This window comes from Haplochromis burtoni, unplaced genomic scaffold (assembly GCF_018398535.1).
Source record: "Haplochromis burtoni strain Fernald_Lab_line unplaced genomic scaffold, NCSU_Asbu1 Contig_19, whole genome shotgun sequence".
In the NCBI taxonomy this organism is placed as follows: Eukaryota; Metazoa; Chordata; class Actinopteri; order Cichliformes; family Cichlidae; genus Haplochromis; species Haplochromis burtoni.
The window spans coordinates 1,312,819-1,336,858 of NW_024582380.1; the positions used below are offsets into that span (position 1 = coordinate 1,312,819).

The window sequence follows — 24,040 nt, forward strand, 5'->3', positions numbered from 1 at the left end:
ATTTTGGTAATTCACACATAATAACTTTAATCAGCTTTGTAACCCAATAAAGTCAGATTTTTCAGCGAGAATATTTACTATAGCCATGTATAATTCTTTGCAAAAATGTAACTGTTTTTCTATTGATTAACAATACTGACACTTATGAACAACAGAACTTCCAGTTGAGCACTTCTTTTTTTCAGTGTGAGAAAGCACTGGCTATATACATTCTTGATTTTTAAGTATACACACTCATACAAACTACTGTTGGAGCACACCAGAGGCGGAAAACCACAAGAGCTTTCCTTCTCTAAAGGGGGGAAGTGTCAGAGTCGACAAGGCCTCTCTTACACAATATGTAAACGATAGTATATCCGAGGTAAACCATGTAGGAACTCAAATGGCAAACCGAAGAGCTCTCGATTCGAGTCACGAAGAGGATTATTCACTGGCAAGATCCTAAAAGTCTTCTTCCCTACAGTGCCGTGATGTTGAGCAGAGTCCAGAAAATGATGAACAGTGTTGAAACAGCGAATGGCAGTCGGTCGGTCGGCGAGTCGGTCGGTCGGCGAGTCGGTCGGGTTGATCAGAGATACAAAAAAGCAAAGCCACAGCCAAACCACACTGCTTGTGCCACTGTTAGAAATTGGAGAAACTGGACGATAATAATAAAATACCATCATTTTGTCACAATTAAAGGCATTTGGAAGTTTTTTGTTTTTTTCCCCCACACATTCGCTCTTCTTCTTCTTCTTCTCTGATGTCGTCTTCTTTTTTTCCCCCCCGATACAGTATAGAAACAGTAGAACAAATCAGAGTAGAGTAGAAACAGGCAGTCTTTGGTGGGGTGGGGGGCCGCTCGTGTGTCTCTGTTACCTGCCCCCCACCTCGCTCAGTGTCATAAAGTGGATGTTGGAGGGGCAGTCAGACAGCTCCGGCTGCTGCTCTATAGGCAGGGAGTAGTAGCCGTCGTAACCCTGAACGCGTCCCCCAGACAGCAGCTGCTGCTTCTCAACCTCGCTCCACGCCCTGCTCCCGGCGTCTCCCGCTTCCACCCTCCTTCTCTCCTTCTCCCAAGCTCCCTCCACTGCTCTCTTCCTCGCCTCCTCCCTCACCCGCGCCCTCTCCTCCTCCTCGCTCCCACCGTACCGCACGCACAGGCACAGAGACCCCTGCTGGAGAGTGATGTCGGCAAAACGCCGAGTCCTGCCGTTCACCGTCGCGCTCATTTGAGACACGCTCACGTTCACGCCGCTCTCCAGGACGCGGCCCCCGACTCCCAGCCCCAGGGCGAGATCTTCCTCGATCGGCCGCGACTGGAGGAAGTGGTGGGTGTCGCAGCCGTGCACGGTGAAGCTCATCCCAGTGAGGTGGATGGCGCCGTTCAAGATGGCCGCGACTCGGCGGCTGTCCTCGCTGGCCACTCCAATGACCTCCGCGCTCACTCGGCCGTGAGAGACTGCAAAGCGGATGCTGGGGCCGAGGATGGAGGGCCGGGAGCCAAAGGGAGGGGGGTGCGCCGGTCGGTGGCAGGTGGAGCCCACGGGCTCAGAGACCAGAGGTAACCTCTCCAGGGAGATGAAACTCCTCAGCTGGCGCCGCAGCTCGCACTGGATTCCCAAAACCAACTAGAGAAAAACAGACGGACTCATTTATTACAGCGTTCTGCATGACGTACAGAAACACACGATCCACACTAGATATTTCGACACGTAGAAAACATGAAGCACTTTGAGAGGCAAACCTCCACCAAGACACATCACTGTCTGGGCAACTTTTAAAAAAATAGCATCATATTTTATTTGCAGTTTGCGTGGCTGCTTTTAAACCGACTTTAGGACGTTTGGAAATGCAGTAAAAACAAGTGCAAAGTGCTTTTTATTTTATCTGTTGTGTTGAAAACTATTTTAATATACGTCACATACTTTGGAGTATATTTATTATTATTTCTTATTACATTTTATTGTTCAGTAAATTCCTTTTTAATATTTAGTAATGAAAAAAATTTATTTGATCACACATTTATTAAAAAAATAAAATAAAAAATTTAATAAAGGGTTATGGATTGTTGCTGTAATGTACAGGACAAAATTAACACACTATTCTCAAAAAGTATGACATCATGTTCTGGTCAGAGTGAAAACGTATCGTCATTTTACAGAAATTTACAATTTTAAAGAAATGTGCACTGATGTGTCATCACACAGACAACATGTGACAGACGGTGCTATAGGCAGTAGCTTCATACTGGCTAGCTGCCCGAGCACTAGAGTGCCTTTAACACTACTGATAATGTCTATTAGACATCAGCAAAGAAAGTCAGATAAGGCTACTCGGATTACACAAACATTATGTAGGAGCAGGTCATGGATACTAAAGTACTAATGTAAATAACTGGACATGAATAAACTGAACTCATAATATAATATAATATAATATAATATAATATAATATAATATAATATAATATAATATAATATAATATAATTCTAAAAATATTTTTTTAAAGATGTAACACATTTTGGTATCAACATGAAAGAAAAGCAGATGTGGAACTTAAAAGTGAGATGAGTAATGAATTAAATAATTAATTAACATTATATTTAGAATCTACCCATAATCAATATAATTTCCTTACTGTTGCCAATACAACCAAAGCCAATATTTTAGTCACAGTTTTGAAGATAAGACCTTTTATCAAAGTTTGACCTTATCTGATCTTGAACAAAAGGTCGGTGATATTTCAAATCCCCCCATATCTTTTCTTATATGACGATATGGTGTCAATAAAAACAACAGCAGTAGGAAACATATGTTGAGAATACCCATCACACCATTATTCTTACATTTTTAAGAATAATAGTTTCTATCTTATAAGGATTTTCTCATTAAGTTGACCTTGAAGTCCTCGGTGGATGTAAGAAAAATTTTAATGTGTTAGAGCTACGTCCTACGTGTCTCTGACAGGAAGACAAAACGCCCATTTACATCAACCAGCTTAAAACCCACCAGTTAACACAACATGCGTGTGTTTGGACTGCAGAAGTAAAGACATGCATGAACAGGAAGAACGTGGCCCAGCTTTAAACCCGCAAGGTTTGAACACACTGCAGGGTGGCTGTGGCCTTACCACGCTGTGCGCAACGCTATAAAACAGAGACACTGGGACCCTCAAACGCTCGTGCCAATTTACCTTAACGACAATCAGTCTATGAACTAATTAATAAATCAACTAATCATTTCATTACTCGTACTCATTTTGGAGAATATTCTCATAATAATCAACTCAGTGTTGATTTTCATCCATATAGCCGATTAGGAAGAATCACTAAGGTCATAAAAATGGCAGATAATTAGCAGGTAATTTGAGTTTTCATGCTTCTGCGGAGGACTCTCGGTCTGATCTCACATGAAGACCCAAAGTGTTAAACGAATGAGATAAATGACTAATTATGAAAGTGTTAATCACAAGCACTGACATAGGCTATGTCTCACACAAACACACACATATGTATATATATATACATATGTGTGTGACATATCTTTATGAAAAATATTGTTTCGCAGTCACATTAAAGACCCTAGTACATTTGAAAAAATGTTATACATATAGTTTAAATATACAAAGCATTACCACAGGCACACAGTGTTAGATATGAAAGAATCTAGCAGCGGTGTGATGCTCACCTTGCTGGAGTCCCAGTCCTGCATCTTGGTCGGCGCCTTCATCAGTTCGTATGTTTGTTCCATTCTTCCCACCTCAGGCTTTGGGAAACCGGGGACCACGTTATGAAGTTGAAAGCCAAACAGCTGCAGCCAGCTACCGATGTCTGGACAGGAAGAGAGAAAATTGCACGGGAGAAAGTTTAGAATTTAATGTGTATACTGCAAAGCAAACAGACAGTCACGAGGGCAGGGAAAACAACACCTCGTATGGGAAACCACACAATGCATGAGTGCAGCGTGCGGCAGAGACGTGTCTGCTGGTGTGCGCGCGTGTCCCACAAACACACTCCTTGTGTAACAAACAATCCCGCTGCAGGGAAACGTGACAGGCCAAATGAATGTTCTATTAAGCAGAAGGACAGACGCCCCCGCTGACATCCTGTATTCATCTTCTACTCTCCTATCCCATCTCTTTCCCTCGTTTCAGTTTCTATTTTGTCTCTCGGGGAAACAGTATGTTCTTGACAGGCAGAGGGAAGAAAACAGAACCGGCTGTGTTAAAGAACAATGTGATCAGAGGCATGGCTGTCCTTTCTGTTGCCAGTAAATCCTGTCTGTCACAGCTTCACGTCTCTGACACCCAGCACACCTGTGGTTAGCTATGTGGCCCATTCACTCATTCTTTATGGCAGATGTTTCCCCTGTAGGTGCACGTGTAGGAGTAGGTGTCACTGAGTGATCTATCTTTCTGTATCACTTAGTTTCTGTCAGTCAGTCAGTGATTTGCTTTTGACTTGGCAGCAGTGTGCGTGAGTGTGTCTGCGCATGTGTGACGCTCACCTGTTGTAAACTGCGTCACCTCCTCCACCCTCCCGACCGGGCAGTTGTTTTTGAACGCGTACAGGTTAAAAGGCTTCGGCTCCTTGCTCAGCTCCCCCCACAGTTCGTGATTCGGTGAAGTCCATCGGCCCGCTAGCGTGTCATAGTCCCGCCTTCCCAGGTGGACGAGTCTCGTGAAAGGATCGTACAAGCCTCCGTGGAAGCCGATGACAAGCTGGAAGTCTGGGTTGGTGTCCTGGTAAACCTCTCCGTAGGGGGTGTAGAGAATCTCTTTGACGAGCCGCCCCTTGCTAGAGAAAACTGCCCTCGGGCTCCCCACGCTGTCGCAGGCTACATAGTACTCCTCTCCGCTGCTCAGCTCCATGGCGATAAGGTGACCCTGGAGGTCATAGTACAGTGACGTGATCAGATTGCTGCTGTGGTTGTACAAGTGGCTGACCCTGGTAGGGTGTGACAGATCGGCATAAAAGAACTGCAGCTGCTCGCCCTGGCTGCTCTTGGTGGCCACGCGGCGGCCCAGTCCGTCGTAGCGGTACCACACGGTGCGCTCGGTCACGCGGTTGAAGACGCGGGTCAGCAGGCCGTTGGAATTGTAGTCGAACAGGTCGTTTGCTCGCTGGCGGAGGAAGCCGTCGTCGTCCACGCTGTACTGCAGCTCGCCGAGATGCGTGATGCGGTCCCTCTGGTCGTAGCGCAGCGGCGTGAGCCTGAAAACAAACATCAGACCCTGAGTGATATTTACCGCATGCTGTACACAACTACAACTGTGCATCAGTTTTGTTGACAACTGCTCAAAAAATCATGTTAGTATGCAACAAATGTAACCACAATGTAACCGGGATTCTGGTGCCAAATCTGTGCAAAAGTTTGTCTCAGCCGTTTAATAGTTCACCCGGTCTGTCTGCGCTCAGTCTCATCTGTCGTTCAGGTTCTGTTCTGTGGCCTTTCTGCAAACTCATGAGCAAATGTGAAAAACTGGAGGCAGCGGGGAAGCACCAGCAAGATCTCCGTGCATAACAAAGAAGGTGTTAATGACAACAGATATCCCCGATTAGACAGCGTAACAAAGGTGACATAACAAAGGTTACAGTTGATGGGTTGAAAAACAGTTTCCAGTTCCATAACTATCGTTTAATGTAAACAAAAAATTGCCTGTAAGACTCTCATTGACTCGGTTCTCACCTACAGACATCACATCCTCGAACACCTTTCCTTCAGTGTAAAACAAATCAAAACTGTTATGAGTCATTAAACGGTTAAACAACATCACCGTCACTGTCGACTGTGATAGATCTCCACACCGAGGCAGTTAAATGTAAAGTCAGCACTATCATGCATGCCTCTCACACCCACTCATTCCAACTCCTCCTATCAGACCACTGCTAGAATGTCCCTGCAGCCAGAGCCAATACTGTCAATACTGCTATATGACAATTATTTACACGTGTGTGTTTATAAATAAACAATGTCTTATTTTGCTATTTTATTGGTTTCCTCTGAGAGCCATGCTTAAGATATTTATCCACTGCTTTGCAATGGATAATAAAGATTTCTGAGCTGATCTGAATTATCGATTTATTAATAACAAACAGGCAATTTCTTTTATATTCAATGCTTTCTGTACAGTATATGGGTTTGTGTGCTAACATACCTTGCACTGGTTCCGTGGCTAAGTAGATTAATGTTCCCATTGAGGTCGTAACTATAACGCCACTGAGGCCGCTCGTTGACTGAGGCGCTTTGCAGCTGGCTGTCTGCATCATACTCGTAAGTGTAACGGGTCACATTGCTGTCCACGCCCACTCTGATGTCGCAGGTGGTTGTACGTCCGGACGAGTCGTACTGAATGGTCATCCAGTAGGCGATGGACTTGAGGATTTCATATTGAACCTCCACCACCTGGCCGTAGGAGTTGAATACCTTGGTGTGCTTCATCAGATGGGTGGTGATCACCTAAACACATATTGACTCCATAAGAGTCCATGAAAGTGTCACACCCAACTCATGGGCTAATAGGTTGCTTGTTTACACATGCAGCACGCTCTGGAAACAAAATTGTAACAAATTGCACAAGTTTGATTATTTCACTCTCTTTTGGGTCTGTTTGGATGTTCACAGACACCCATGTGAAATATCTGACTGTTTAGTTACTAGTTACTAGTTGCCTGCCAGTGTTGTCAAGTCTAGATTTGATAGACAAGTAAAACCAGCTGACTGACCGGAAACGAAGTCGACTAAAACGCAGGCCAAAACAATGAGCTGAAAGACGCTGAAACGCGCCACTGAGCTGAGCTGCAGAGTCAGATTTTATATTCCACAGTCATGTGATTATTTTTTAAAAGCAGAAACAGCTGATTGGTGCAGCTTTAAAACGTCCACATTTCCACTACCGAGTAAGATAACTGGTGTGACTTCCTACCTGGTTGAGGTCGTAGAAGATGACGCTGAACTTGCCAAACTGCTCGACCCGCCCCGACACATCAACATAGCGGTACAGGTCAATGGGCAGAGGGGTCTCATTGATGACGGCCTGCATGCTAGTGACTCGAAAGTTGTTGTAGCTGTAGTCAAATCTGGCGTTGACCAAGCCTTCTTCGCTGAAGCGGAAAATCTGCCGACTTGTCAGGGGACCTACGCAGAGGAACCGGAGCAGATTTACATTAGAACCCCCTTAACAGCGTTTACAGAAATATACAGGGACATGAAGTGTACACACAGCACACATATAGCCCTTACAAGTGGATGTCACACCGCCCGCATAACCCTGCCTAATTAATTCAAATCAAGGCCTAATTCGCCGTCATTAACAGAGACACACACTGCGCAATCCATTCCATCTTAACTATCCCCACACCTCTATGGTATTTCCTGTGGTGACCTTTAATATGGAGAGATAATGAAATCTAAAGACAATAGCCATGATGGGCCAATGTGCTGCTTAATGTCAGAGCATCAACTTTAACAACACCATTCATCACATCTGCTCCGAGCTTCTGCAGCCAGGCCTCTGTTTGGAAAAAAAGGGCCTGCTAATGAAACACCATTACGCTGCTATTTGAGATGACTCTGATTGCAGTTAAAATGACTAAGTGCCTAGCTTTGGAGACTGTAGAGAGCTGGATCAGTGTTACATCTTTCTATTTTTATTTTCTGTGGAATGTTGATTCTAAACCTTCGCTAATGGGAAAATGGCAGAAGTACTGAGAGCGAGGTGGAGGCTTTTCTGCAGCCCTGGGGAACTTGCAGTCTGTTCATCTCGCTCTTCTAGCTGTCATTTCCCCCCAGCTGTCATCGTTCCCCCTTCTCCCTTTCTGTTCCTTTTCCCTTCCCTCGCCCACCACTCTATATCCCCATCTTTCTTTTTCCGGTGCCACACTTTTCCTTGTCTCCTCTCAAGGGACAATTACCACTATCTCTCCTCTCTCCAAGGCTCCGTTTGTTCTGCTGAAATGAGATCAGTTAAAGGAAGGTGAGAGTCTATTCACAGTGAGGGCAAAGCGATAAACACACACACACACAGCTGCGCCGCGCAGATTAGTGACAACTGATGGTGGCGAGCCAATCACAAAGCTATGGGAAGTGAACCGGCAGCAGAGATGAGAGCACTTTCCATGACCCTGGACCGACTATGGAACTTAAGGGGACTGCTCAACTGTATTAACAATGGCTGTATCCTAACATGCTATATCTGCAGCTGCAGCGATGGCGTGCCATCGTCGATAGCGCCGCCTTTTAGAAAACGTCTTGTCTCACTCATTTTCTCCTTCAGCACTGAAAGTATTGTTTAGTTGTATTAAGTTCAGCTATGGTTTTTTGATTTCCTGCCTCCTCTATGAGAGCGAATATGAACCCAGCAAAGTGCTACTTTTAGTGTTCAGGCATGCAACAACAAATGCAGTATGTCCACACCTAGCTCACCGCATATAATTTTGCATTCAAACATTCATTTGTTTGCTTTGATCAGGAAGCCTTTTTGCGGAGGTGGGGAAGAGACGACGTGGGTAAGAGCCCGGGGGGTGGTCTTGAATTTACAGCTGTGGTAGACCACAGTCTATTCCACTTGAACATGCCTTGCCCTACTGAAACTTCTAACTGTGGCTGCATCAGTCACAGATGAAATAGCACGACGTCTGACTCAAAGCCAGACTACTGAATTTGACATCACTCCTCAAATCTGGCACGCCGTGCCACTTATATAGACTTTAAAATTTTGCTCACAGGATTGATTTATGATCCTTTTGCACGTTGTGAATATCTAAAATGTGCTTCTGTTGGCTGTTTTGAGCACATGTACGTACCTGTCTGCCTGTATCGTATGGAGCTTATGAAGCCATTGTGGGTGAGATGAATGGTCTTGACTGTTCCAGAGGCCTCGTCATAGGTGAAGGTCACCAGGGTGGAGTCATAAACCACCTCCGAGAGGCGAGCCGCAGCTGTATACCTGACGGGGGAAAGAAACACATTTTTGAATAGATGATCGATAAGTAAGTTATGTTAAAATAAAAGTACCTTCTTTTTAAAGCACACTGCATTTAATCTTCAATGTAAGTAAACATGCTATGCCACATTAATAATACACGGATCCCTTTGGGTCGCTAAGTTGCACCATCCTTCAACATTTCATCAGAAGCAGACCAGCTGCTGCGGCACTTACAGCCTTTCAAATCTTGAAAATGGGACCATTTATTACAGTATCCTCATCCAGGCAACGAGTATTAAAAATGTTAAATGCCAGAACGCTGCCTGAATCAGTCCTCCGACTTTCATCAAAATCAGATCAGTTTGTCTGACAAAGTGCGACAATAAAAAAAGGTGTGACCTTTAATCGGTCCAATCGGTGTGATTTCGCAAGGATGGATGGATGTGTGCCGTGCATTCAAGTGTCCGCTAGAGTTGGCGTAATTGGGCTTTTAAATTTTAAGATTGCGCTTTAATTATATCACCTTCATCAAGACGATCAGTGTTATGTCTTTGTACGGAGCTAAAACAGCGATGTGCCACACCTGTAGATGACTCTGCGCCCAGTTCCCAAGTACTGAGTCCTCATCAGGCGCCCGTCCAGGGTGTAGTCCTGGATGAAGGAGGCTTGGCTGTCGGGCGGGGCGTATATGTTCCTGTAGTAGCCGATGGACAGCAGCGACTGCAGGGTGTGCTTCACCATGCTGGGCATGGTCACCGCGACCAGACGATCCGTTTGGTCGTATTCAAAGACGTAGCGCCGCTGGCTGTGCAGGAGCAGCATGATGGACTGTAAGAACACACAGAGATATTCACAGACAGTTCCAACACACTGCATCTCTGTGGTTTCACGGCTTTCTCGTTTTCTGTCTTTTGCACTCTCTCTTTTTAAATTCCAATGTCACTGGGTTAAAACTTTCTCCTCAATAAATAAAAAAAATCGGCTCTTCAAAAGCAACCTTGGTTTTAGTTTGAGACCGCTTCAGTTATTCACTGAAAGCTATTTAATTATCAGACGTACGTGTCGAAAAAACAAAACGAGAAAAAAGAAAAACCATAATTGGTTTTCAGACAGCAGCGTTTTTGTTTACCGCTGCTCCCCCCTCTTAAAAATCTGCGTAGCTATTCACACAGTTTCAGCTGCACTAAAACAATGTTCTCTTTAATGTCTTTATTCAACTGTAAGGTATGATATTAATGTGTTAATAATACATGAAGGTGGTATTAATTTCTAGATGGTTCTGTAATATAAGCTCATTTTCCCTCTAATTTTGTCTTAGACCAAAATCCTTGACACTAAATATATTTCAGACTGAATATCATGTCATTAAATATTTCAATTAATTTCAAGAGCGGAAATTATACCTTCTGGTAGCTCTCAGCTTAGTCACACACACTGTTTGAGTTTCTTTGACTAGAAAAATTCCTTATAGCGAATATAACTTCTAAACATCTGCCAGAAGACGACGAGTGTTTACTGCAAAGACTTTACTGCTGTTTTCTTTTGAGAAAATCTATTTGCCGAACCTTGAAACATGCTGGAGTTATGCAATCGATCAGAAAGAACACACCGTCTGCCTTTACATCTCTCAACTGTGCGCGCTGTTGCAGTCGTGAAGATACAAGGCCAAGTTTAAAAGGTCTGCCCAACCATTAAACTTATGGCAGATCTAATATTCGCTCTGCAAACTGATGTTCATAGCCTAAATGGAAAGCCCCTCAAACTGAGGGAAACACATTAAAAGATGCTTGGTAATATAGCACCTGTTACTGATTTTAATATGCTTTCACTTCTTTACTTTCGTTTCCCACAACTGAGACGCTTTTTTTTGGTTTGCCTTTAATCTCAGCGCCGGTTTCGGAGAGCTGCATCAAGAAGGAAACGTAAGTGGAGAAGATGTGTTAGATTTCTGCAAGCAGCAAAGGCAAGAAGAAAACGGCGACAGGAGCCCTGAAAACAAATCTCAGCAGGACCTCATCACAAGCTGTCTGTCACGTTCGCTTCAAACTTTCTACTCACTCTGTCTGCGTACGTGTAGCTCCAGATCTTGCCGTTGACCCAGGCTCTGGACGTCACCCTGTCGCTCTCGTACTCCAGCTGCTCGGACCATTCTCCGCGGTGGATGGCTGAAAGCAGTCCTCCAGCTGAATAACTGATGTTTACTTCAGTGTATTTGCTGCTGGGTGACCACACGACAGGCCGGCCCAACTGGTCATACTGAATGTGGAGGGTGAACTTCCTGTGGTCATCGTATATCTTCCCAACTCTGGTGCTTTGATCAAAGTCTATGGACAGCAGGTTCCTGTTATGTGCCTGGAAAGCAAAGCAGTAAAATGTCAGCTAGTGACAAGAACACAAACAGAAGCTTTTTTTTAACAGCATTAAAATCATCATAAATGGTGATTGAAGCCGCAGACATGCAAATATATGAATGAATTGGCATGTCTGAGAGCAGCAAAGATTTCATTAGTCCAGATGAATTAATTGTGACATTTCCAGCAAACCCTGGTCTGCATTTATAAACAATAAGCTGCCTGGCGAACAAGTGAGAGAACTGTTTCCCGGGGAATGCTAATTAATTGCTGCACGTAACATAAATGCCCTTTTCTCAGGAAATCTCCTGTTTGTGCTTTCATCACCACTGCAGAGGTGTTGCAGCCTGTGCGTGTGGAAAGTACAGCTAACAGGTTACGAGTCATTTGACCTATTATCACCTCCGCTGACATCATCAATCGCTCAAAATCTACCGGATTGCACAACTCTTAGCACTTAAAAGTGGCACTTTTTGTCCCCCTGGTTAATGTCAAATTGCACAGCTTAACCCTGCGTACTCCTAAAATGTTGCCGGGCTGCTTATTTGATCCATTCATATGGGATTCTGGGATATTCGGCTAGTTGCGTGCATCCTCTTGTTAATTCCCAATGCCTTTGTGCAGCACTGATGCCGCAGGATTGTGTTTTATATATTATCACAGTTGGCGTAATAACAGGCTGATGATTTAGTGTTTTACCCTGAGCCTGCGTTCGTAAGTGCTGTAGTTAGTCTTGCTCTGCTCTTTCCTCTGCCTCCACTCTATCAGGCTCGGGGCGTGGTCTCCAGGCAAGCTGATGTTGCAGCGGCTGGCCGTGGGACTGACTCCACCCCCGACGCCCCCCGGGAGGAGGGGCTCGGTGCTTAGCGACAGCTCCATCCCGCTGGCCAGCGTGACCAGAAATGACCCGTCGGCGCTGACTCTGTACGAGCTCTGAGAGTGATCTGGAGTGGGAAAGTGCAAGCGTAAGTGTGAATTGTGGGGATGTGGAAGGGGGGGAGGGTGGGTGTCGAGGGTCGACCGTTTGTCGTGGGTGGGTCAGACACACACACAAAAAAACCACAAGTGCACAGAGATGCAAATATGCAACAACAGATGAGAAAAAAGAAGTGTGAAGAAAACATCAGTCATTGTGTGTCAAAAAGAAGAAAAAAAATCAGCCTTGAGAGGAAATCTGTGAGAAGCGGGCTGCATGAATGCGATGTCTGGCTCTTTGTGTGTGCGTTTTATTTGAATTAATTGCTTAAATCACTGTGCTGAGTGTTTTTTTTAAAGCTCTCTGCAACATTAGCATTGTACTGCATCAGCTATTACATCTTTAGAAAGGAGGAACGCAGGAGACAGATAATGAGAGAGTGAGAGAGAGAGGGGGGGCAATGAAAGGAGAAAGAGAGGACAGAGAGAGAAAGAAGGAGAGGAAGGTGGGGTATAGCAGCTTTTCACACATTGCAAAGCATTCTCAGAAACTGCTCTTTCATTTCTGCCCTGCTCAGAGTCAGGCTTCCACACACTTTCACACATGCCAAGATGGCTTTGTCTCATGTTTAAAACACAATTAATACAAAAATTTAGAAAAAGAGGGGTGAAAATAACCATAAAACTATATTTTAACCATAAAACTTAACGCGGCTAATAAACCGGATAGTAACTTCTATTCCCTCCGCCGCCGTAAAAAAACCTATTCTGTACATATGGTTATTGTTGCCTCAGAGGCAGGCGAGGACACGGTGAAATTGTGGGCGGCGGAGAAAGAGGTGGTGCTCGAAAAATAGTGGGTCATTTCAACTTTTTTCCCTGGCAGCTCTGTCACACTGTAGCGTGGCGTACATGCATGTGTTTGTGCGCGCGTGTGTGACTGAGCGCGTGCGAGTTGGCGCAGATTTTCCCTCCCTGCAGTCCTGTCAGTGTGACAACTGCAAGAAAGCAATTAAAGGGATGACATGAGAAGAAACTGCTCCCATGAGTGGCTTCTTCACTCCACTCTCATTTTCTCCTCTTCTCATCTCTGCCCTCTTTTCCATTTTTTTTCTGCTTTGCCCCAGCAGTTGTTAAGGCATTTCACGAGTCAGTCAAATGTAGCATGTTTTGTGTAAATAAACAGCATTTCTTTCTCCCCCCCGCTGCCCATTCGTCCGGTTATGTAAAGAGGTCGCATCAGATCTGTATGTGAAACTATTTATAAAAGCGGATAAATGCTTACTTAAAGCTGTGAATCTCCAGCGATGAAGAATGAGAGAAACGCAGGTCAGAGTTTCTGACTTAAACCAGAATAACAGCCACGTTTGCCGGCATAAATGTTTAAACATCGCTGTAACCTTACGCCCTGCCCTCTACATAGTATGTGGTGTATGGTTTAGTGCCTCTTCACATGACTCATAAATAGCCTTGTGGCTAGTTGCTGGTTATAGAAGCTGAGGGTAGATGCACGGTTCGGAAGCTGTAATCTTTTCTCTGTAACCAGTAAATACATAAAACCAATACACCTGTGGCTGCGATGCATAAACAGTCTGAATAATGAGCTGTGAGAAATTTAAAAGGCAAAAGCGCAGAACTCATTGTGATGCTGCACCTTGTCTGAACATGTAAATGGTGTCGCTGGCAGACAAGTTTGTGCTGGTGACAAAGTTCTCACGGTTGGACGCTTCAACCTCCACCCGAGACCAGCGCTCCAGGTTGCCATGGAAACCGCTCACCTCCGCCGTCGGTAAGGTGATGTTGGTCACTCGACCCTCGCTGTTGTACCTTGGAGAATAAACACAAAGGCAATAAGCAAACAAATACACACAGACGCGCGCACACACACGCACAAACACGCGCAAACACGCGCAAACACGCGCAGAAATCCATCGCTCGCAGGCAAATGACCACAACCAAGCACGCAAAAAGCACGCAGGCACACATATGCATGCTCCCGTGCGCTAGCATGAGCTCGCAGTGAGTGTCAACTATGATTTATATGTGTAATTATCCAGCTGTGGAATCTGAGACAGAGACCGACTAGGCAGTGGTGAATAATTCAGACAGATGTGTTTTTCTGCCTGTACTATATGTGCAATACTAAACACGCATGTGTTCAAAGAGTTGCAGCAGACGTCCTTCAGCTAATCAGTCACTTTAAGCAAAGACTAAAAAGAAGAAAGAAAAAACAGTCACACCGCCCAATCCCACCCCAGGCCTTCTCCAGCTTTGTTGATGCAGAAGTGACCACCAGATGGCACTCATATTTCATACCCCTAACGTAAACCTTGTCATATGAATACACATTCATGCAATGCAGTGTTAGCTCAAACATTCAGAGTCAAGCAACAAAGCGAGGACAGGAAGGAAGGAGAAGAGAGAAAGAGCGGGGACAGACAGAAAGAAGATCGCAATAAGCAGATAAGCTTTATAAATAAACCACAAACTCACTCATACACAGTGGTCCAACTGTTCTCATCACTTTTGGTTGCTAGGAGACCTGTGTTGCCATGGTAAGTGATGTGGGCGATGTCGTGGCCTTGGGCGGACACCTTCCTCAGCGTGCCACTGTTGCTAAGGGACAGCCAGTACACCTGTCCGCCAGGTAGAGCCAGCCAGAGAGGCACTCCGTGAGCATCCCTCCTCACCTGGAGGCTGCGGCCGTCGCGGCTCATCACACCCGACAACTGGCCGTCTGTGCCGTAAGAGAAGTTGTACAGGTAGTGACCTGTGATCAGGTGTTTGGTGTACAGGTGGGAACCATTCTATCAGAGGGAGAGAGAGACACTGTTGAGGATTCAGCTTCTGCAAATGACAAAACCTGTAAATTTAGAAACTATTAGGTACTCTGTACTCTCAGACTAGTGATTTGCTAATTTTGTTGCATCAATAAAACAAAATGATTCCAAAAACAATGAAGTAGGTACACACACATTAACCATAACTACTGTAAATTATGGGGTTTATTTCTTTAAATTATATATTTAAAGATGAAGAAACATGTTCATTTTAGAGCTTAGAATATGTAATATGTAACTGTTGTCTGTATGAAATTTTAAAATAATTTTTTGAAATAAGAGTTTCATTTTCTCAGGCAGAATGAACCATTTTGTTTATTAAATGATCAGAAATAACAGGAAAGGCCAGATTTCTGCAACATAAGGCAATAGGCTCACTATCTTGTGTGCATCTATCATGCTTACTGTCGTGCTTAGTCACCCACAAAAGCCCACTCTGAGCCAGTAAACACCCTGATTGGATTAGGCTAACCTAGCTGACATTATTTGATCATTCAATCATTCAAAGCTATTAGAACGAGACTTGGAAGTGAGGAATATTATTTTTGTGAAATGCAATCCAAAATCATCCCAAGTTATTAAAGTTTAGCCAGTTTACCGCATTTATTCTTTATTTTTCTCTAAATGGGTCATATTAGAAAGCTAATGCTAGCTTTGTTAGCTGGTTCAGTTATCTACCTTCCTAACAGGCCCAACTAGCAGTTACTGTGTGTCAATAATTAATAACTAATTATCTCAGACTAATTTGTGTGTACAAATGAGCTTGCGTGGCTTAATCCGTTTTAATTTAGCAATGTGCAAATCCAAGTAAACACTTGAGTTAGTCAGTCTGTTAAATTTGCTAATAAATTATGAATTAAAAAGACAATTCGCTGGTATCCAAATATTTTACATGCAAATACACACATTAGGCATTGTGATAAGAACCTGGCTAAAGAGATAGAGCTCCTGGTCCAGAGGTGAGCTGATTTCCACCAGTCCGGCTGGGCTGGGCTGGGGCTGGTTGGGGCTTACAGCTCTGATCCGGATATTGCCCAGATCAGCAATATACAGGGTGCCATTGGGAGCCACTGCCAGAGAGGACGGGGCTTTGAGACGAGCATCACGGGCGTAGCCTCCGTCTCCTGATAGGAAAAACGGGAACTCGTCATTTCGGTAAGGACAGGAAAAGCTCTTTATCAACAAAATAGCATAATTCAAAGCAGCATCAGTTCTAACCACACTGAGAAATACAATTCGTTCTCCAGCGAAAGCGAGAAGTCACAACCAGTCCACACGCAGGTTGGCAAAATACGAGGATCCCATGGTGCCGCTTAAACGGTTATCAGTTTGGCTCAGGACGTGGACCTATTGGGATATGGTAACTTCCCAGTGGAGTGGATATGACCACCTTGATAGTGACCTCGGTCTTATCAGACGGTGGTAGTAGGCGACTGAATGCATCCAGATGTCTTTGGTTGCACAGCAGGACAACAGCTGGGTGAAGCCCTTTAGATGCTGTCAGCAGTAGGCCTGGGGCCTCTGATGGGTCTGTGCAGACAGCAGGGTGGCAGTTTATCTCGCGACAGCATGCGCATTATGTGTGTATGCTTTTGTGGGCGGCCGCGCACGGGCTCGCATCCGTTAGTATCGGCGGGTGTGCGCTCGCATACATGTCCGCGTTCAAAGACACTGTGTGAGTGTTTACGGCGAAGGGATGGAAACGGAAAGCCTCTGAAGAGAGTAATCATCTGTTAACAGCGAGACATGATTGAAAATATGCAAAGTACAACTCAAGGAATAGGGATGGTTACAGCCCATTGGCTTGTGGCATGGGAGAGACACTTCCCTCCATTTTGAATAGAAAAGAGACTGATTTTTATGAGCAGAATTAAATGATAAAATCACATCCGCTGACACTTACAATGAAAGCACGGCCTAACTGTCAAAAGAACATCTGCTTATTTGTTGGGTCCTTTTCCTCTTCCTTTTATTGCATTTCAGGTGCCCAACCATGATACAGCAACCAGTTAAAACATTCGGCGTGTGGAAGTGAGCATTTTCTTTCACCAGCTGTAATTTGAATGGATTTGAAAGGTTTCTCCTGAGCTGGTTGCTACTGAATTTAGCTGGAGGTCTCCACAAAGAAGAAGCCTTCCTATGAATACAAATATAAATACATCGACCCACACACACACAAGCATCCACTTTCTGTTTAGCCAACACACAAACGCTCACAGTCAAGTCGTTCTCTTAATTCTCCAGCCTGATGTTATAGGCGGTCTTTTCTTTCCTGGGTATTGTCATCAGTTATATAAAAGTCATTGTCATATTTTTTATTGTTTTTCAAGGAGAGTCAAAGCGGCTCTTCCTAGACACTAAGATTCCAGCTGACTTTAATAAGTCGGGGAGGGAAAGTGCTAATCAAATTATTGTCCAGCAGGGACGCACGGGGCAGCCAGATTTACCCACTCAATATCAAGATATACAGACTAAATCAAATCCTCCGAGCTTCACAATGCTCCAGTTTTTGTTTCCTTTAAAACTACTTCTGAAGCAGGCCGAATATGATGCCACCAGAATTAATTCTCAAATGCTTTTGCATGTGTTGTAGCGCTCTAATCCTATTAAGCATAATCTAATACGTTCACATTACTTAATCCTGCACTCCTCACATAACAAGTGTGCGTATGTGTGCCTGGTGACCCACCAGAGAAGCAGTCGCAGTTGGGGTCTATCTTGCAATCGCAGTCCGTGGGGGCTCCGGAGATAATCGATATCTCGCCGTTGGTTGACACCTGTGGAGTTTTCAAAAAGCGACATGTCACAACGTGCTGCAGGAGGCCACTGTTAAACAGAAGGTAATGTTCCACAACAGCCTTTGTAATGTCTCGTCTCTCTGGCAAATAAGATAATGATGGCATTTCATATAAAAACCTGCGCTGAGTTACAATATCACTTTGCGTGTATCCGCTGTTCCTTTAGCCAAAAACATCACCGATGATATCTTTGGTGCCTCTCCGTGAAGTTTAGACAAACAAAGGCATTATGCATCTTCGATGTATGACACTATTCCCTTGCTGACTGATTGACAGATCTTTGGAACATTAAGTCTCGCTCTCCAAACAAATTAAGCTGATTGTCCTGATGGGGAGGCGAGCTGCAAATGGAGGTGAAAACTGTTGCAACAACAGCTTGATTTTGATTAATCTTGGGAGGCCGATGCTGCTTAACTAGCCCGAGAGGACCGTGCATTGTTGGAAGATAATTGTCAAAGATGATATGTTTGATGAAGACTTGCTTTTATCAACTTTATGATTCCACGGGGAAAGTTTATCTGAGGTGTTTATTATAAAGCCGTTCCCTACTGCAGCTCGTTTGTTTGCATTGCCAAACCCAGAAAACCCCATGTTTCCAGTGTCTGGGAAAAAAAACAAGTAAATAAGCACAATTCCCACAAAACTACTTTCCAAAATCTCCATTCATCCATCATCTGAGAGTAGAGAAAACCTTACTCCTAATTTTAGGTTTAGAAGCAGAATTTCATCACCTTGACCTATAAAATACTCGAATCTAAGGTTTTACGGATCAGGACATAATAAAAGCAGGTAGATACAACCACAATAACAACACAATATATTATGTCAGTGTTAATTTAAGCCAAATTTAGAAGCAGTGAGTGAGGAAACAGTACATGTTTACGTACAGCTTCAATAAGAATTAGAGGGTAAGTAGCAGCCATGTGCTGCTAATCAAATTCACTTTGTTCATTTATCATCAGCAAGTGTGAGCACCTCTATGAAAGCAGAAGCTTTGGCAGTTTGCTGGTCTGGAGGAAGAACAACCCGTTGTTTCCCATCAATCAGATAGAAAGAGTCACAAAGGGAAAACATTCAAGACAGCTGCTAATCTTCACAAGAGTGGAAGTCCCAGCAAATTCGCCCTAAGGTCAGTCTATGCATTGCTCAGAGAAACTATAAAAACACTCAAAATCTACATCTTAGAGTCCACAGACCTAAATCAGCAAGCTAAATGTTAAAGTTCATGACAGCACAATTAGAAATAGACTGAAAAAGTATGGAAGGATGTCAGGGGAGACCCTCTTCTCTCTAAAAATAAGATGGCAGCATGATTCATATTTGAAAAGCTGCATCTGAACAAACCGCAAGACAAAACAATGTCCTTTGGACAATAAAGAACAAATTGGAGCTGTTTTTCCACGATGCACAGCGCAAATTTAGCAAAAACCAAACTCAACATATAAGCACAAACACCTCATATCAACCATCAAGCACGGTGGTGGAGGGGTGATGATTTGAGCTTGTCTTGCACCTTGCAATCGTTGAGCCCAAAGTAGAGTGCCAACGTATTCTAGAAGCCATCTGTCTGACACCTAAAGCCTGGCAGTAATTGGGTAAAGCATCAGAACGATGATCAAAAGCACAACAGAAACACTGACAAAGAAAAGAACCAAAGCGTTGCCTTGGCCCAGTCAAAGTCTACACCTCAAACTGACTGAAATGCTGTGGCAGGCTCTGAAGAGAGCTGTGCAGAAACGAACCACAAACCTCAATGAACTGAAGCGACGCTGTAAAGACGCGAGAGCCAAAATTCCTCCACAACGAAGCGAGAGACTGATAAGGTCGTCGAGAAAACAGTTAATTCCATTTATTACTGCCACAGGCGGTTTTACAGGGTACTGAATCACGGGGTGTGTTTAGGTTTTTCAGACAATGCTTCTGCATTTTGACTTTCGGTAAACAAACAGTGACATGGTGAAACAGATCATGTGCTGTTCTTCATCTCAGCCTTCTCAGAACAAGATTATGTTTTATGTCGTGCTTATTATGTTCTGATATGTAAGGTGTAATTCGTTTCGCCATGCAAACTGTTCTACTCACACAGGGAAAAAACAGCTTGTTTCCTCTTCACAGTACAACAAATGCTTCATCTTTAAACATGTCCAAAATAAACAGAAAATAAAAAGTTGTTGCAAATTGCCCTTAATTTAAAGCAGATAAAGACGGGCACAACGGAGCAAATGTGGCATGTAATGAGTTTGATTGTAATGCTCCAGTGTGATATAACGAATAACACAGCAACTTATGCAAAATAAAAATTTTAAAAAGCACATATTGGTTATGCATGTGTGGTCCTTGATGTCCTGGCCAAATGTTCTGAGTCTATGTGATGGGAAGACGTGCCTGGACCATGAGCGCAGACCGCAGGCGGTGCCAAGTCATCGCCTAAATACTTAGTATGAAGGCCAAGGCACGTTCACATTTAATAGAGCTTATTACACTAAAAAAAGACTTGCTGGCTAAACAGTACAAGCTGGTGCGAACCATTGAAAGTGAAACCGAGCACTTAATTCACGCATCATTTTTAAAATCAGCTTAAAACATCATGTCAGGTGTATCTGTGTGCAGCGAACTTACCTGAAGTGTTCTGTATTTCATTTCTCCTGCATCACATTGTATTTGCCTGGCTGTTCTTTGTTTCTTAATGCACTGATTGATTGCACATCACAAACTGCTGAGATAATCCCAACTCGTCATCACACACATCTAAACAAATCATCATTAATTTTACTTTACGGCTCGTTGTTACAAAGCGGTGTCATTCACTGTCAGTCTGGCACCTGTTGCTGAATAAGTTTGGAAACCTTAACAAACATGGATGGATCCATTCCTGTCTGAGTCCAACTGAGACGCTTGATAAATAGGAGCCTAAAAATGCCAAACATAAAATAGGTGTGACAAACGCAGTTAAAAAAAAAAAAGGTCTTTTCATTGCCCATTGCAACATGGCTGGTCGGTACCCAATAAAAAGGCATTTGAGGTATTATATGTTCCTGTCTGCCTCCACATGGACCCAGCGTGTTGCTGCACACCACAAAGGTGCTATTGATTGAGTCCAGCAGGCACTACCTTTGTGCTGTTGGTTCCAAAATGCTGCAGTGCTGTGACAACATGCTGCTACCTAATGGAGCAAATGGACAGAAAAAAAGTAATATACTATATATACTTCTTTTTTCTCTAAAACTGAAACCGTACTTCTTGATTATTTTTTGAATGCCTTTGATTTTGAGCATCTACGTCCTAGACACAGACGCGACGCACTACCTTGCTGTGTAGCATCTGTTAGGCAAACAACCTGTTCACAGTGGGACTCATGATGCAACAAGTGTGAAGGTAAATTAGTGTCATAAGGCCAGATGGATTGCCAGTGTCAGCTCTAGCTGAGCTGTTTCTTTTTTCCTGTTGTTATTTTCATCAGAGACGTGGAAAACGTTCATGCGAAGAGACAAGAGGCGTGCATTGCAATGTCAGGGTAATATGGAGGAATATACACTGCTCAAAAACATGAGATATCAATGGGGAAAAAGCCTGGATATGGACTGGTTAATGTGTTAGGAATGAAAAGATGTCACATCCTTTGATGGAAATGAAAATGCTCAACCTACAGAGGGGTTGAATTCAAAGACGTGAAAATCAAAGTGAAAAAATGATGCTGCAGGCTAGTCCATTTTGCTTACATTTCAAATGGTTCTAGTTTGTAGCTTGTATGACCCCACGTGCTTGTATGCATGCCTGACAACATCAGGGCACCTAATGAAACGATGGATGGTGTCCTGGGGGATCTCGTCTCATATCTGGGCCAGGGCATCACCGAGCTCCTCGACAGTCTGAGGTGCAGTGTCAGATGGACTAAAACATAATATCCCAGAGGTGCTCTACTCGATTTAGGTCAGGCGAGCAAGGGGGTCATTCAATGGTATCAATTCCTTCAGCCTCCAGGAACTGCCTGAATACTCTTGCCACATGAGGCCATTGTTGTGCACCAGGAGGATCCCAAGACTCACTGCACCAGTGCAGGGTCTGATAGTAGGTCCTAGGATTTTCATTCTGACACCTAATGGCAGTGAGGATGCCAATGCCTAGCCTGTAGAGGTCTGTAGAGACCCTTACATGTCTGTCAGGGTGAAGCTGTTCTCATCTGTGAAAAGCACAGACCACCAGTGGTGGACCAGCCAATCCTGGTACTCAATGGCAAATGCCAGTCAGGGTCCAAGGTGCTGGACTGTGAGCACAGGGCTCACTAAAGGACCAAGTCTGTTTCTGATGTTTTGGTCAGAGACATTCACACCAGTGGCCTTCTGGAGGTCGTTTTCCATCCTGTTCCTCTTTTCACAAAGGAGCAGATTCGGGTCTTGCTGACATGTTGAGGACCTTCTACAGCCCTGACCAGCTCTCCTGAAATCTCCTCTATGGTCTTGATGCTATGCTGGGAGCCACAGCAAACCTATTGATGTGTCATCCTGGAGGAATATGAGCAGCGACACTGACACTAGCCAAATACAAATGTAGTGAAAAAAAGCCAGAAAAGATGAGAAGGGAATAAATGTCAGTGGCCTCCACCTCTAAAAGTATTTCTGATTTGTTGCTCCTCTAGTGCACCTGTTGTTAATTTCATCAACACTAAAGCAGCTGAAACTGATTAACAACCCCCTCGGCTACTTAACTGACCAGATCAATGTCCCAGAAGTTTAATCATCTTGATGCTCTACTCCTTTCATTTTTTGAGCAGTATATTAACACTCTGGATAAGTATGGTCTTTTGCAACTTCAGTATAAATTTGCAACATGAGAACTGCGATAAATGCATCATTAACAGGTGCCCTCAAAAGTCTTTTTAGTGACCTGCTGGATGCGGTTGATTCGCCTCTCATCAGTCTCAGCAATGTACAGCGTGCCCAGGTGGGACAGGGCGATGGCCTTAGCTGCCTCCAAGGTGGCGCGCACAGCTGCCCGGCTCACCAAGTGATGGTCAATACCTGGAACCTGGCAGTGGATGGGACGTCCTGCTACAATCCGCACCTGCAGACTTTCTGACACCTAAGGAAATACACCACAACGTATTATCTGTTATAAAAGAGAGAGGCACAATACAGACACTTACATCAATTCAACAGAGTCAGCCACTCTGTTGAATTGCTTTGGTTTTGATCCGGTGTATCAAACATCGCCTGCCTCATCTCCTGACTCATTACTTTTGAACATGCTCAAACAGGCAATTCATTAATTTCGGAGAAAAAAGTTGAGTGACATTTTCTTAAAAACAACTCCTGCAGAGACCTGTGATAGCATGTTATTTTTTTAACAAGGTGCTTTTTTTGCTTTCTTTTATGTTAGCAGCCTCACTCACTCTAAATTCACCTAAAGTGACAGCACTGCAATTTGTGAAAAATATTTTATTACCCTCTCTTCCACTGCTACATATAGTCCCAATGTCTCATAAGAAAGCAGATGAATGAATGAGAAGCAGGCGTATATTTCCCTCACTTGCAAGCCTCTGCTTTGTTTCGTGCGTATTTCTCTACCTGCAGGACGATGTTGTTGTCGAGGATGTACAGGGAGTTGTCCAGTGGGTTAATGGCCAGGTCTGTTGGCCACTCCAGCCGCACCTGAGGAATGACAAACACTTATTGTATATTTCTGTGAAGGAAAAAAAAAAGCGAGAACAAAAGAGCAAAGAAGTCCTTGGTGGCAGCTGCCCACAAGAGTCAGTTACAGGTGATACAAATAACATCTCCTTAATAACATAGTATTAGGCCTCCTGACCCTCCCTGCTCATGCAAAGGTCAGTAGCGGGCAGGGAGCCTTCCCTGTGTTTATTCAAGACTCACACTGGCTCGCTTCGGCACTGTTCCAAATGTCATCCAATAACCGTGATCGCTGCCTGCTCAAATAGCACACCCTGTCCGCTAACACTGTGGGGGTCAAAGGCAGGCAAACCTACACCAGCGCACAGCCACCCACATGACTGTCCATCTCACTCTCAGGCGCCCGCGACCGCTGCAGAGACGACGCGGTGCGTCTGAAGGATGAGGTGATTGATGACTCCGAGGACGGATTGGTAAATAAATGGATCATGTTAAATTGCCACTGACATGTCCAATTATAGGCCCTGTCAAATGAGAGACTAGAAGGTTGACTCTGAAATTCCATTTTTAAAGATAGAGAGATTCATCAAGCAGGACTCACG

The 24,040-nt window shown here is 44.1% G+C and overlaps 1 protein-coding gene across 1 annotated transcript in view; it reads right to left on the minus strand.

Moving 5' to 3' along the window:
• Position 1: 1 nt before the first annotated feature.
• Positions 2-24,040, minus strand: part of tenm1 (teneurin transmembrane protein 1) — a 202,998-nt gene continuing 178,959 nt past the window's right edge. Inside the window, exons 24-38 of the mRNA XM_005916517.3 lie at positions 23,376-23,459; positions 22,696-22,890; positions 17,703-17,790; positions 15,941-16,137; positions 14,667-14,980; positions 13,828-14,000; positions 11,958-12,202; positions 10,966-11,259; positions 9,491-9,735; positions 8,786-8,928; positions 6,907-7,118; positions 6,139-6,440; positions 4,488-5,194; positions 3,669-3,811; positions 2-1,610 (exon numbers count right to left, since the gene is read on the minus strand). Coding sequence (XP_005916579.1) covers positions 855-1,610; positions 3,669-3,811; positions 4,488-5,194; positions 6,139-6,440; positions 6,907-7,118; positions 8,786-8,928; positions 9,491-9,735; positions 10,966-11,259; positions 11,958-12,202; positions 13,828-14,000; positions 14,667-14,980; positions 15,941-16,137; positions 17,703-17,790; positions 22,696-22,890; positions 23,376-23,459 — 4,098 coding nt within the window. The 3' untranslated portion in view covers positions 2-854. The remainder of the gene's footprint in view (positions 1,611-3,668; positions 3,812-4,487; positions 5,195-6,138; positions 6,441-6,906; positions 7,119-8,785; positions 8,929-9,490; positions 9,736-10,965; positions 11,260-11,957; positions 12,203-13,827; positions 14,001-14,666; positions 14,981-15,940; positions 16,138-17,702; positions 17,791-22,695; positions 22,891-23,375; positions 23,460-24,040) is intronic.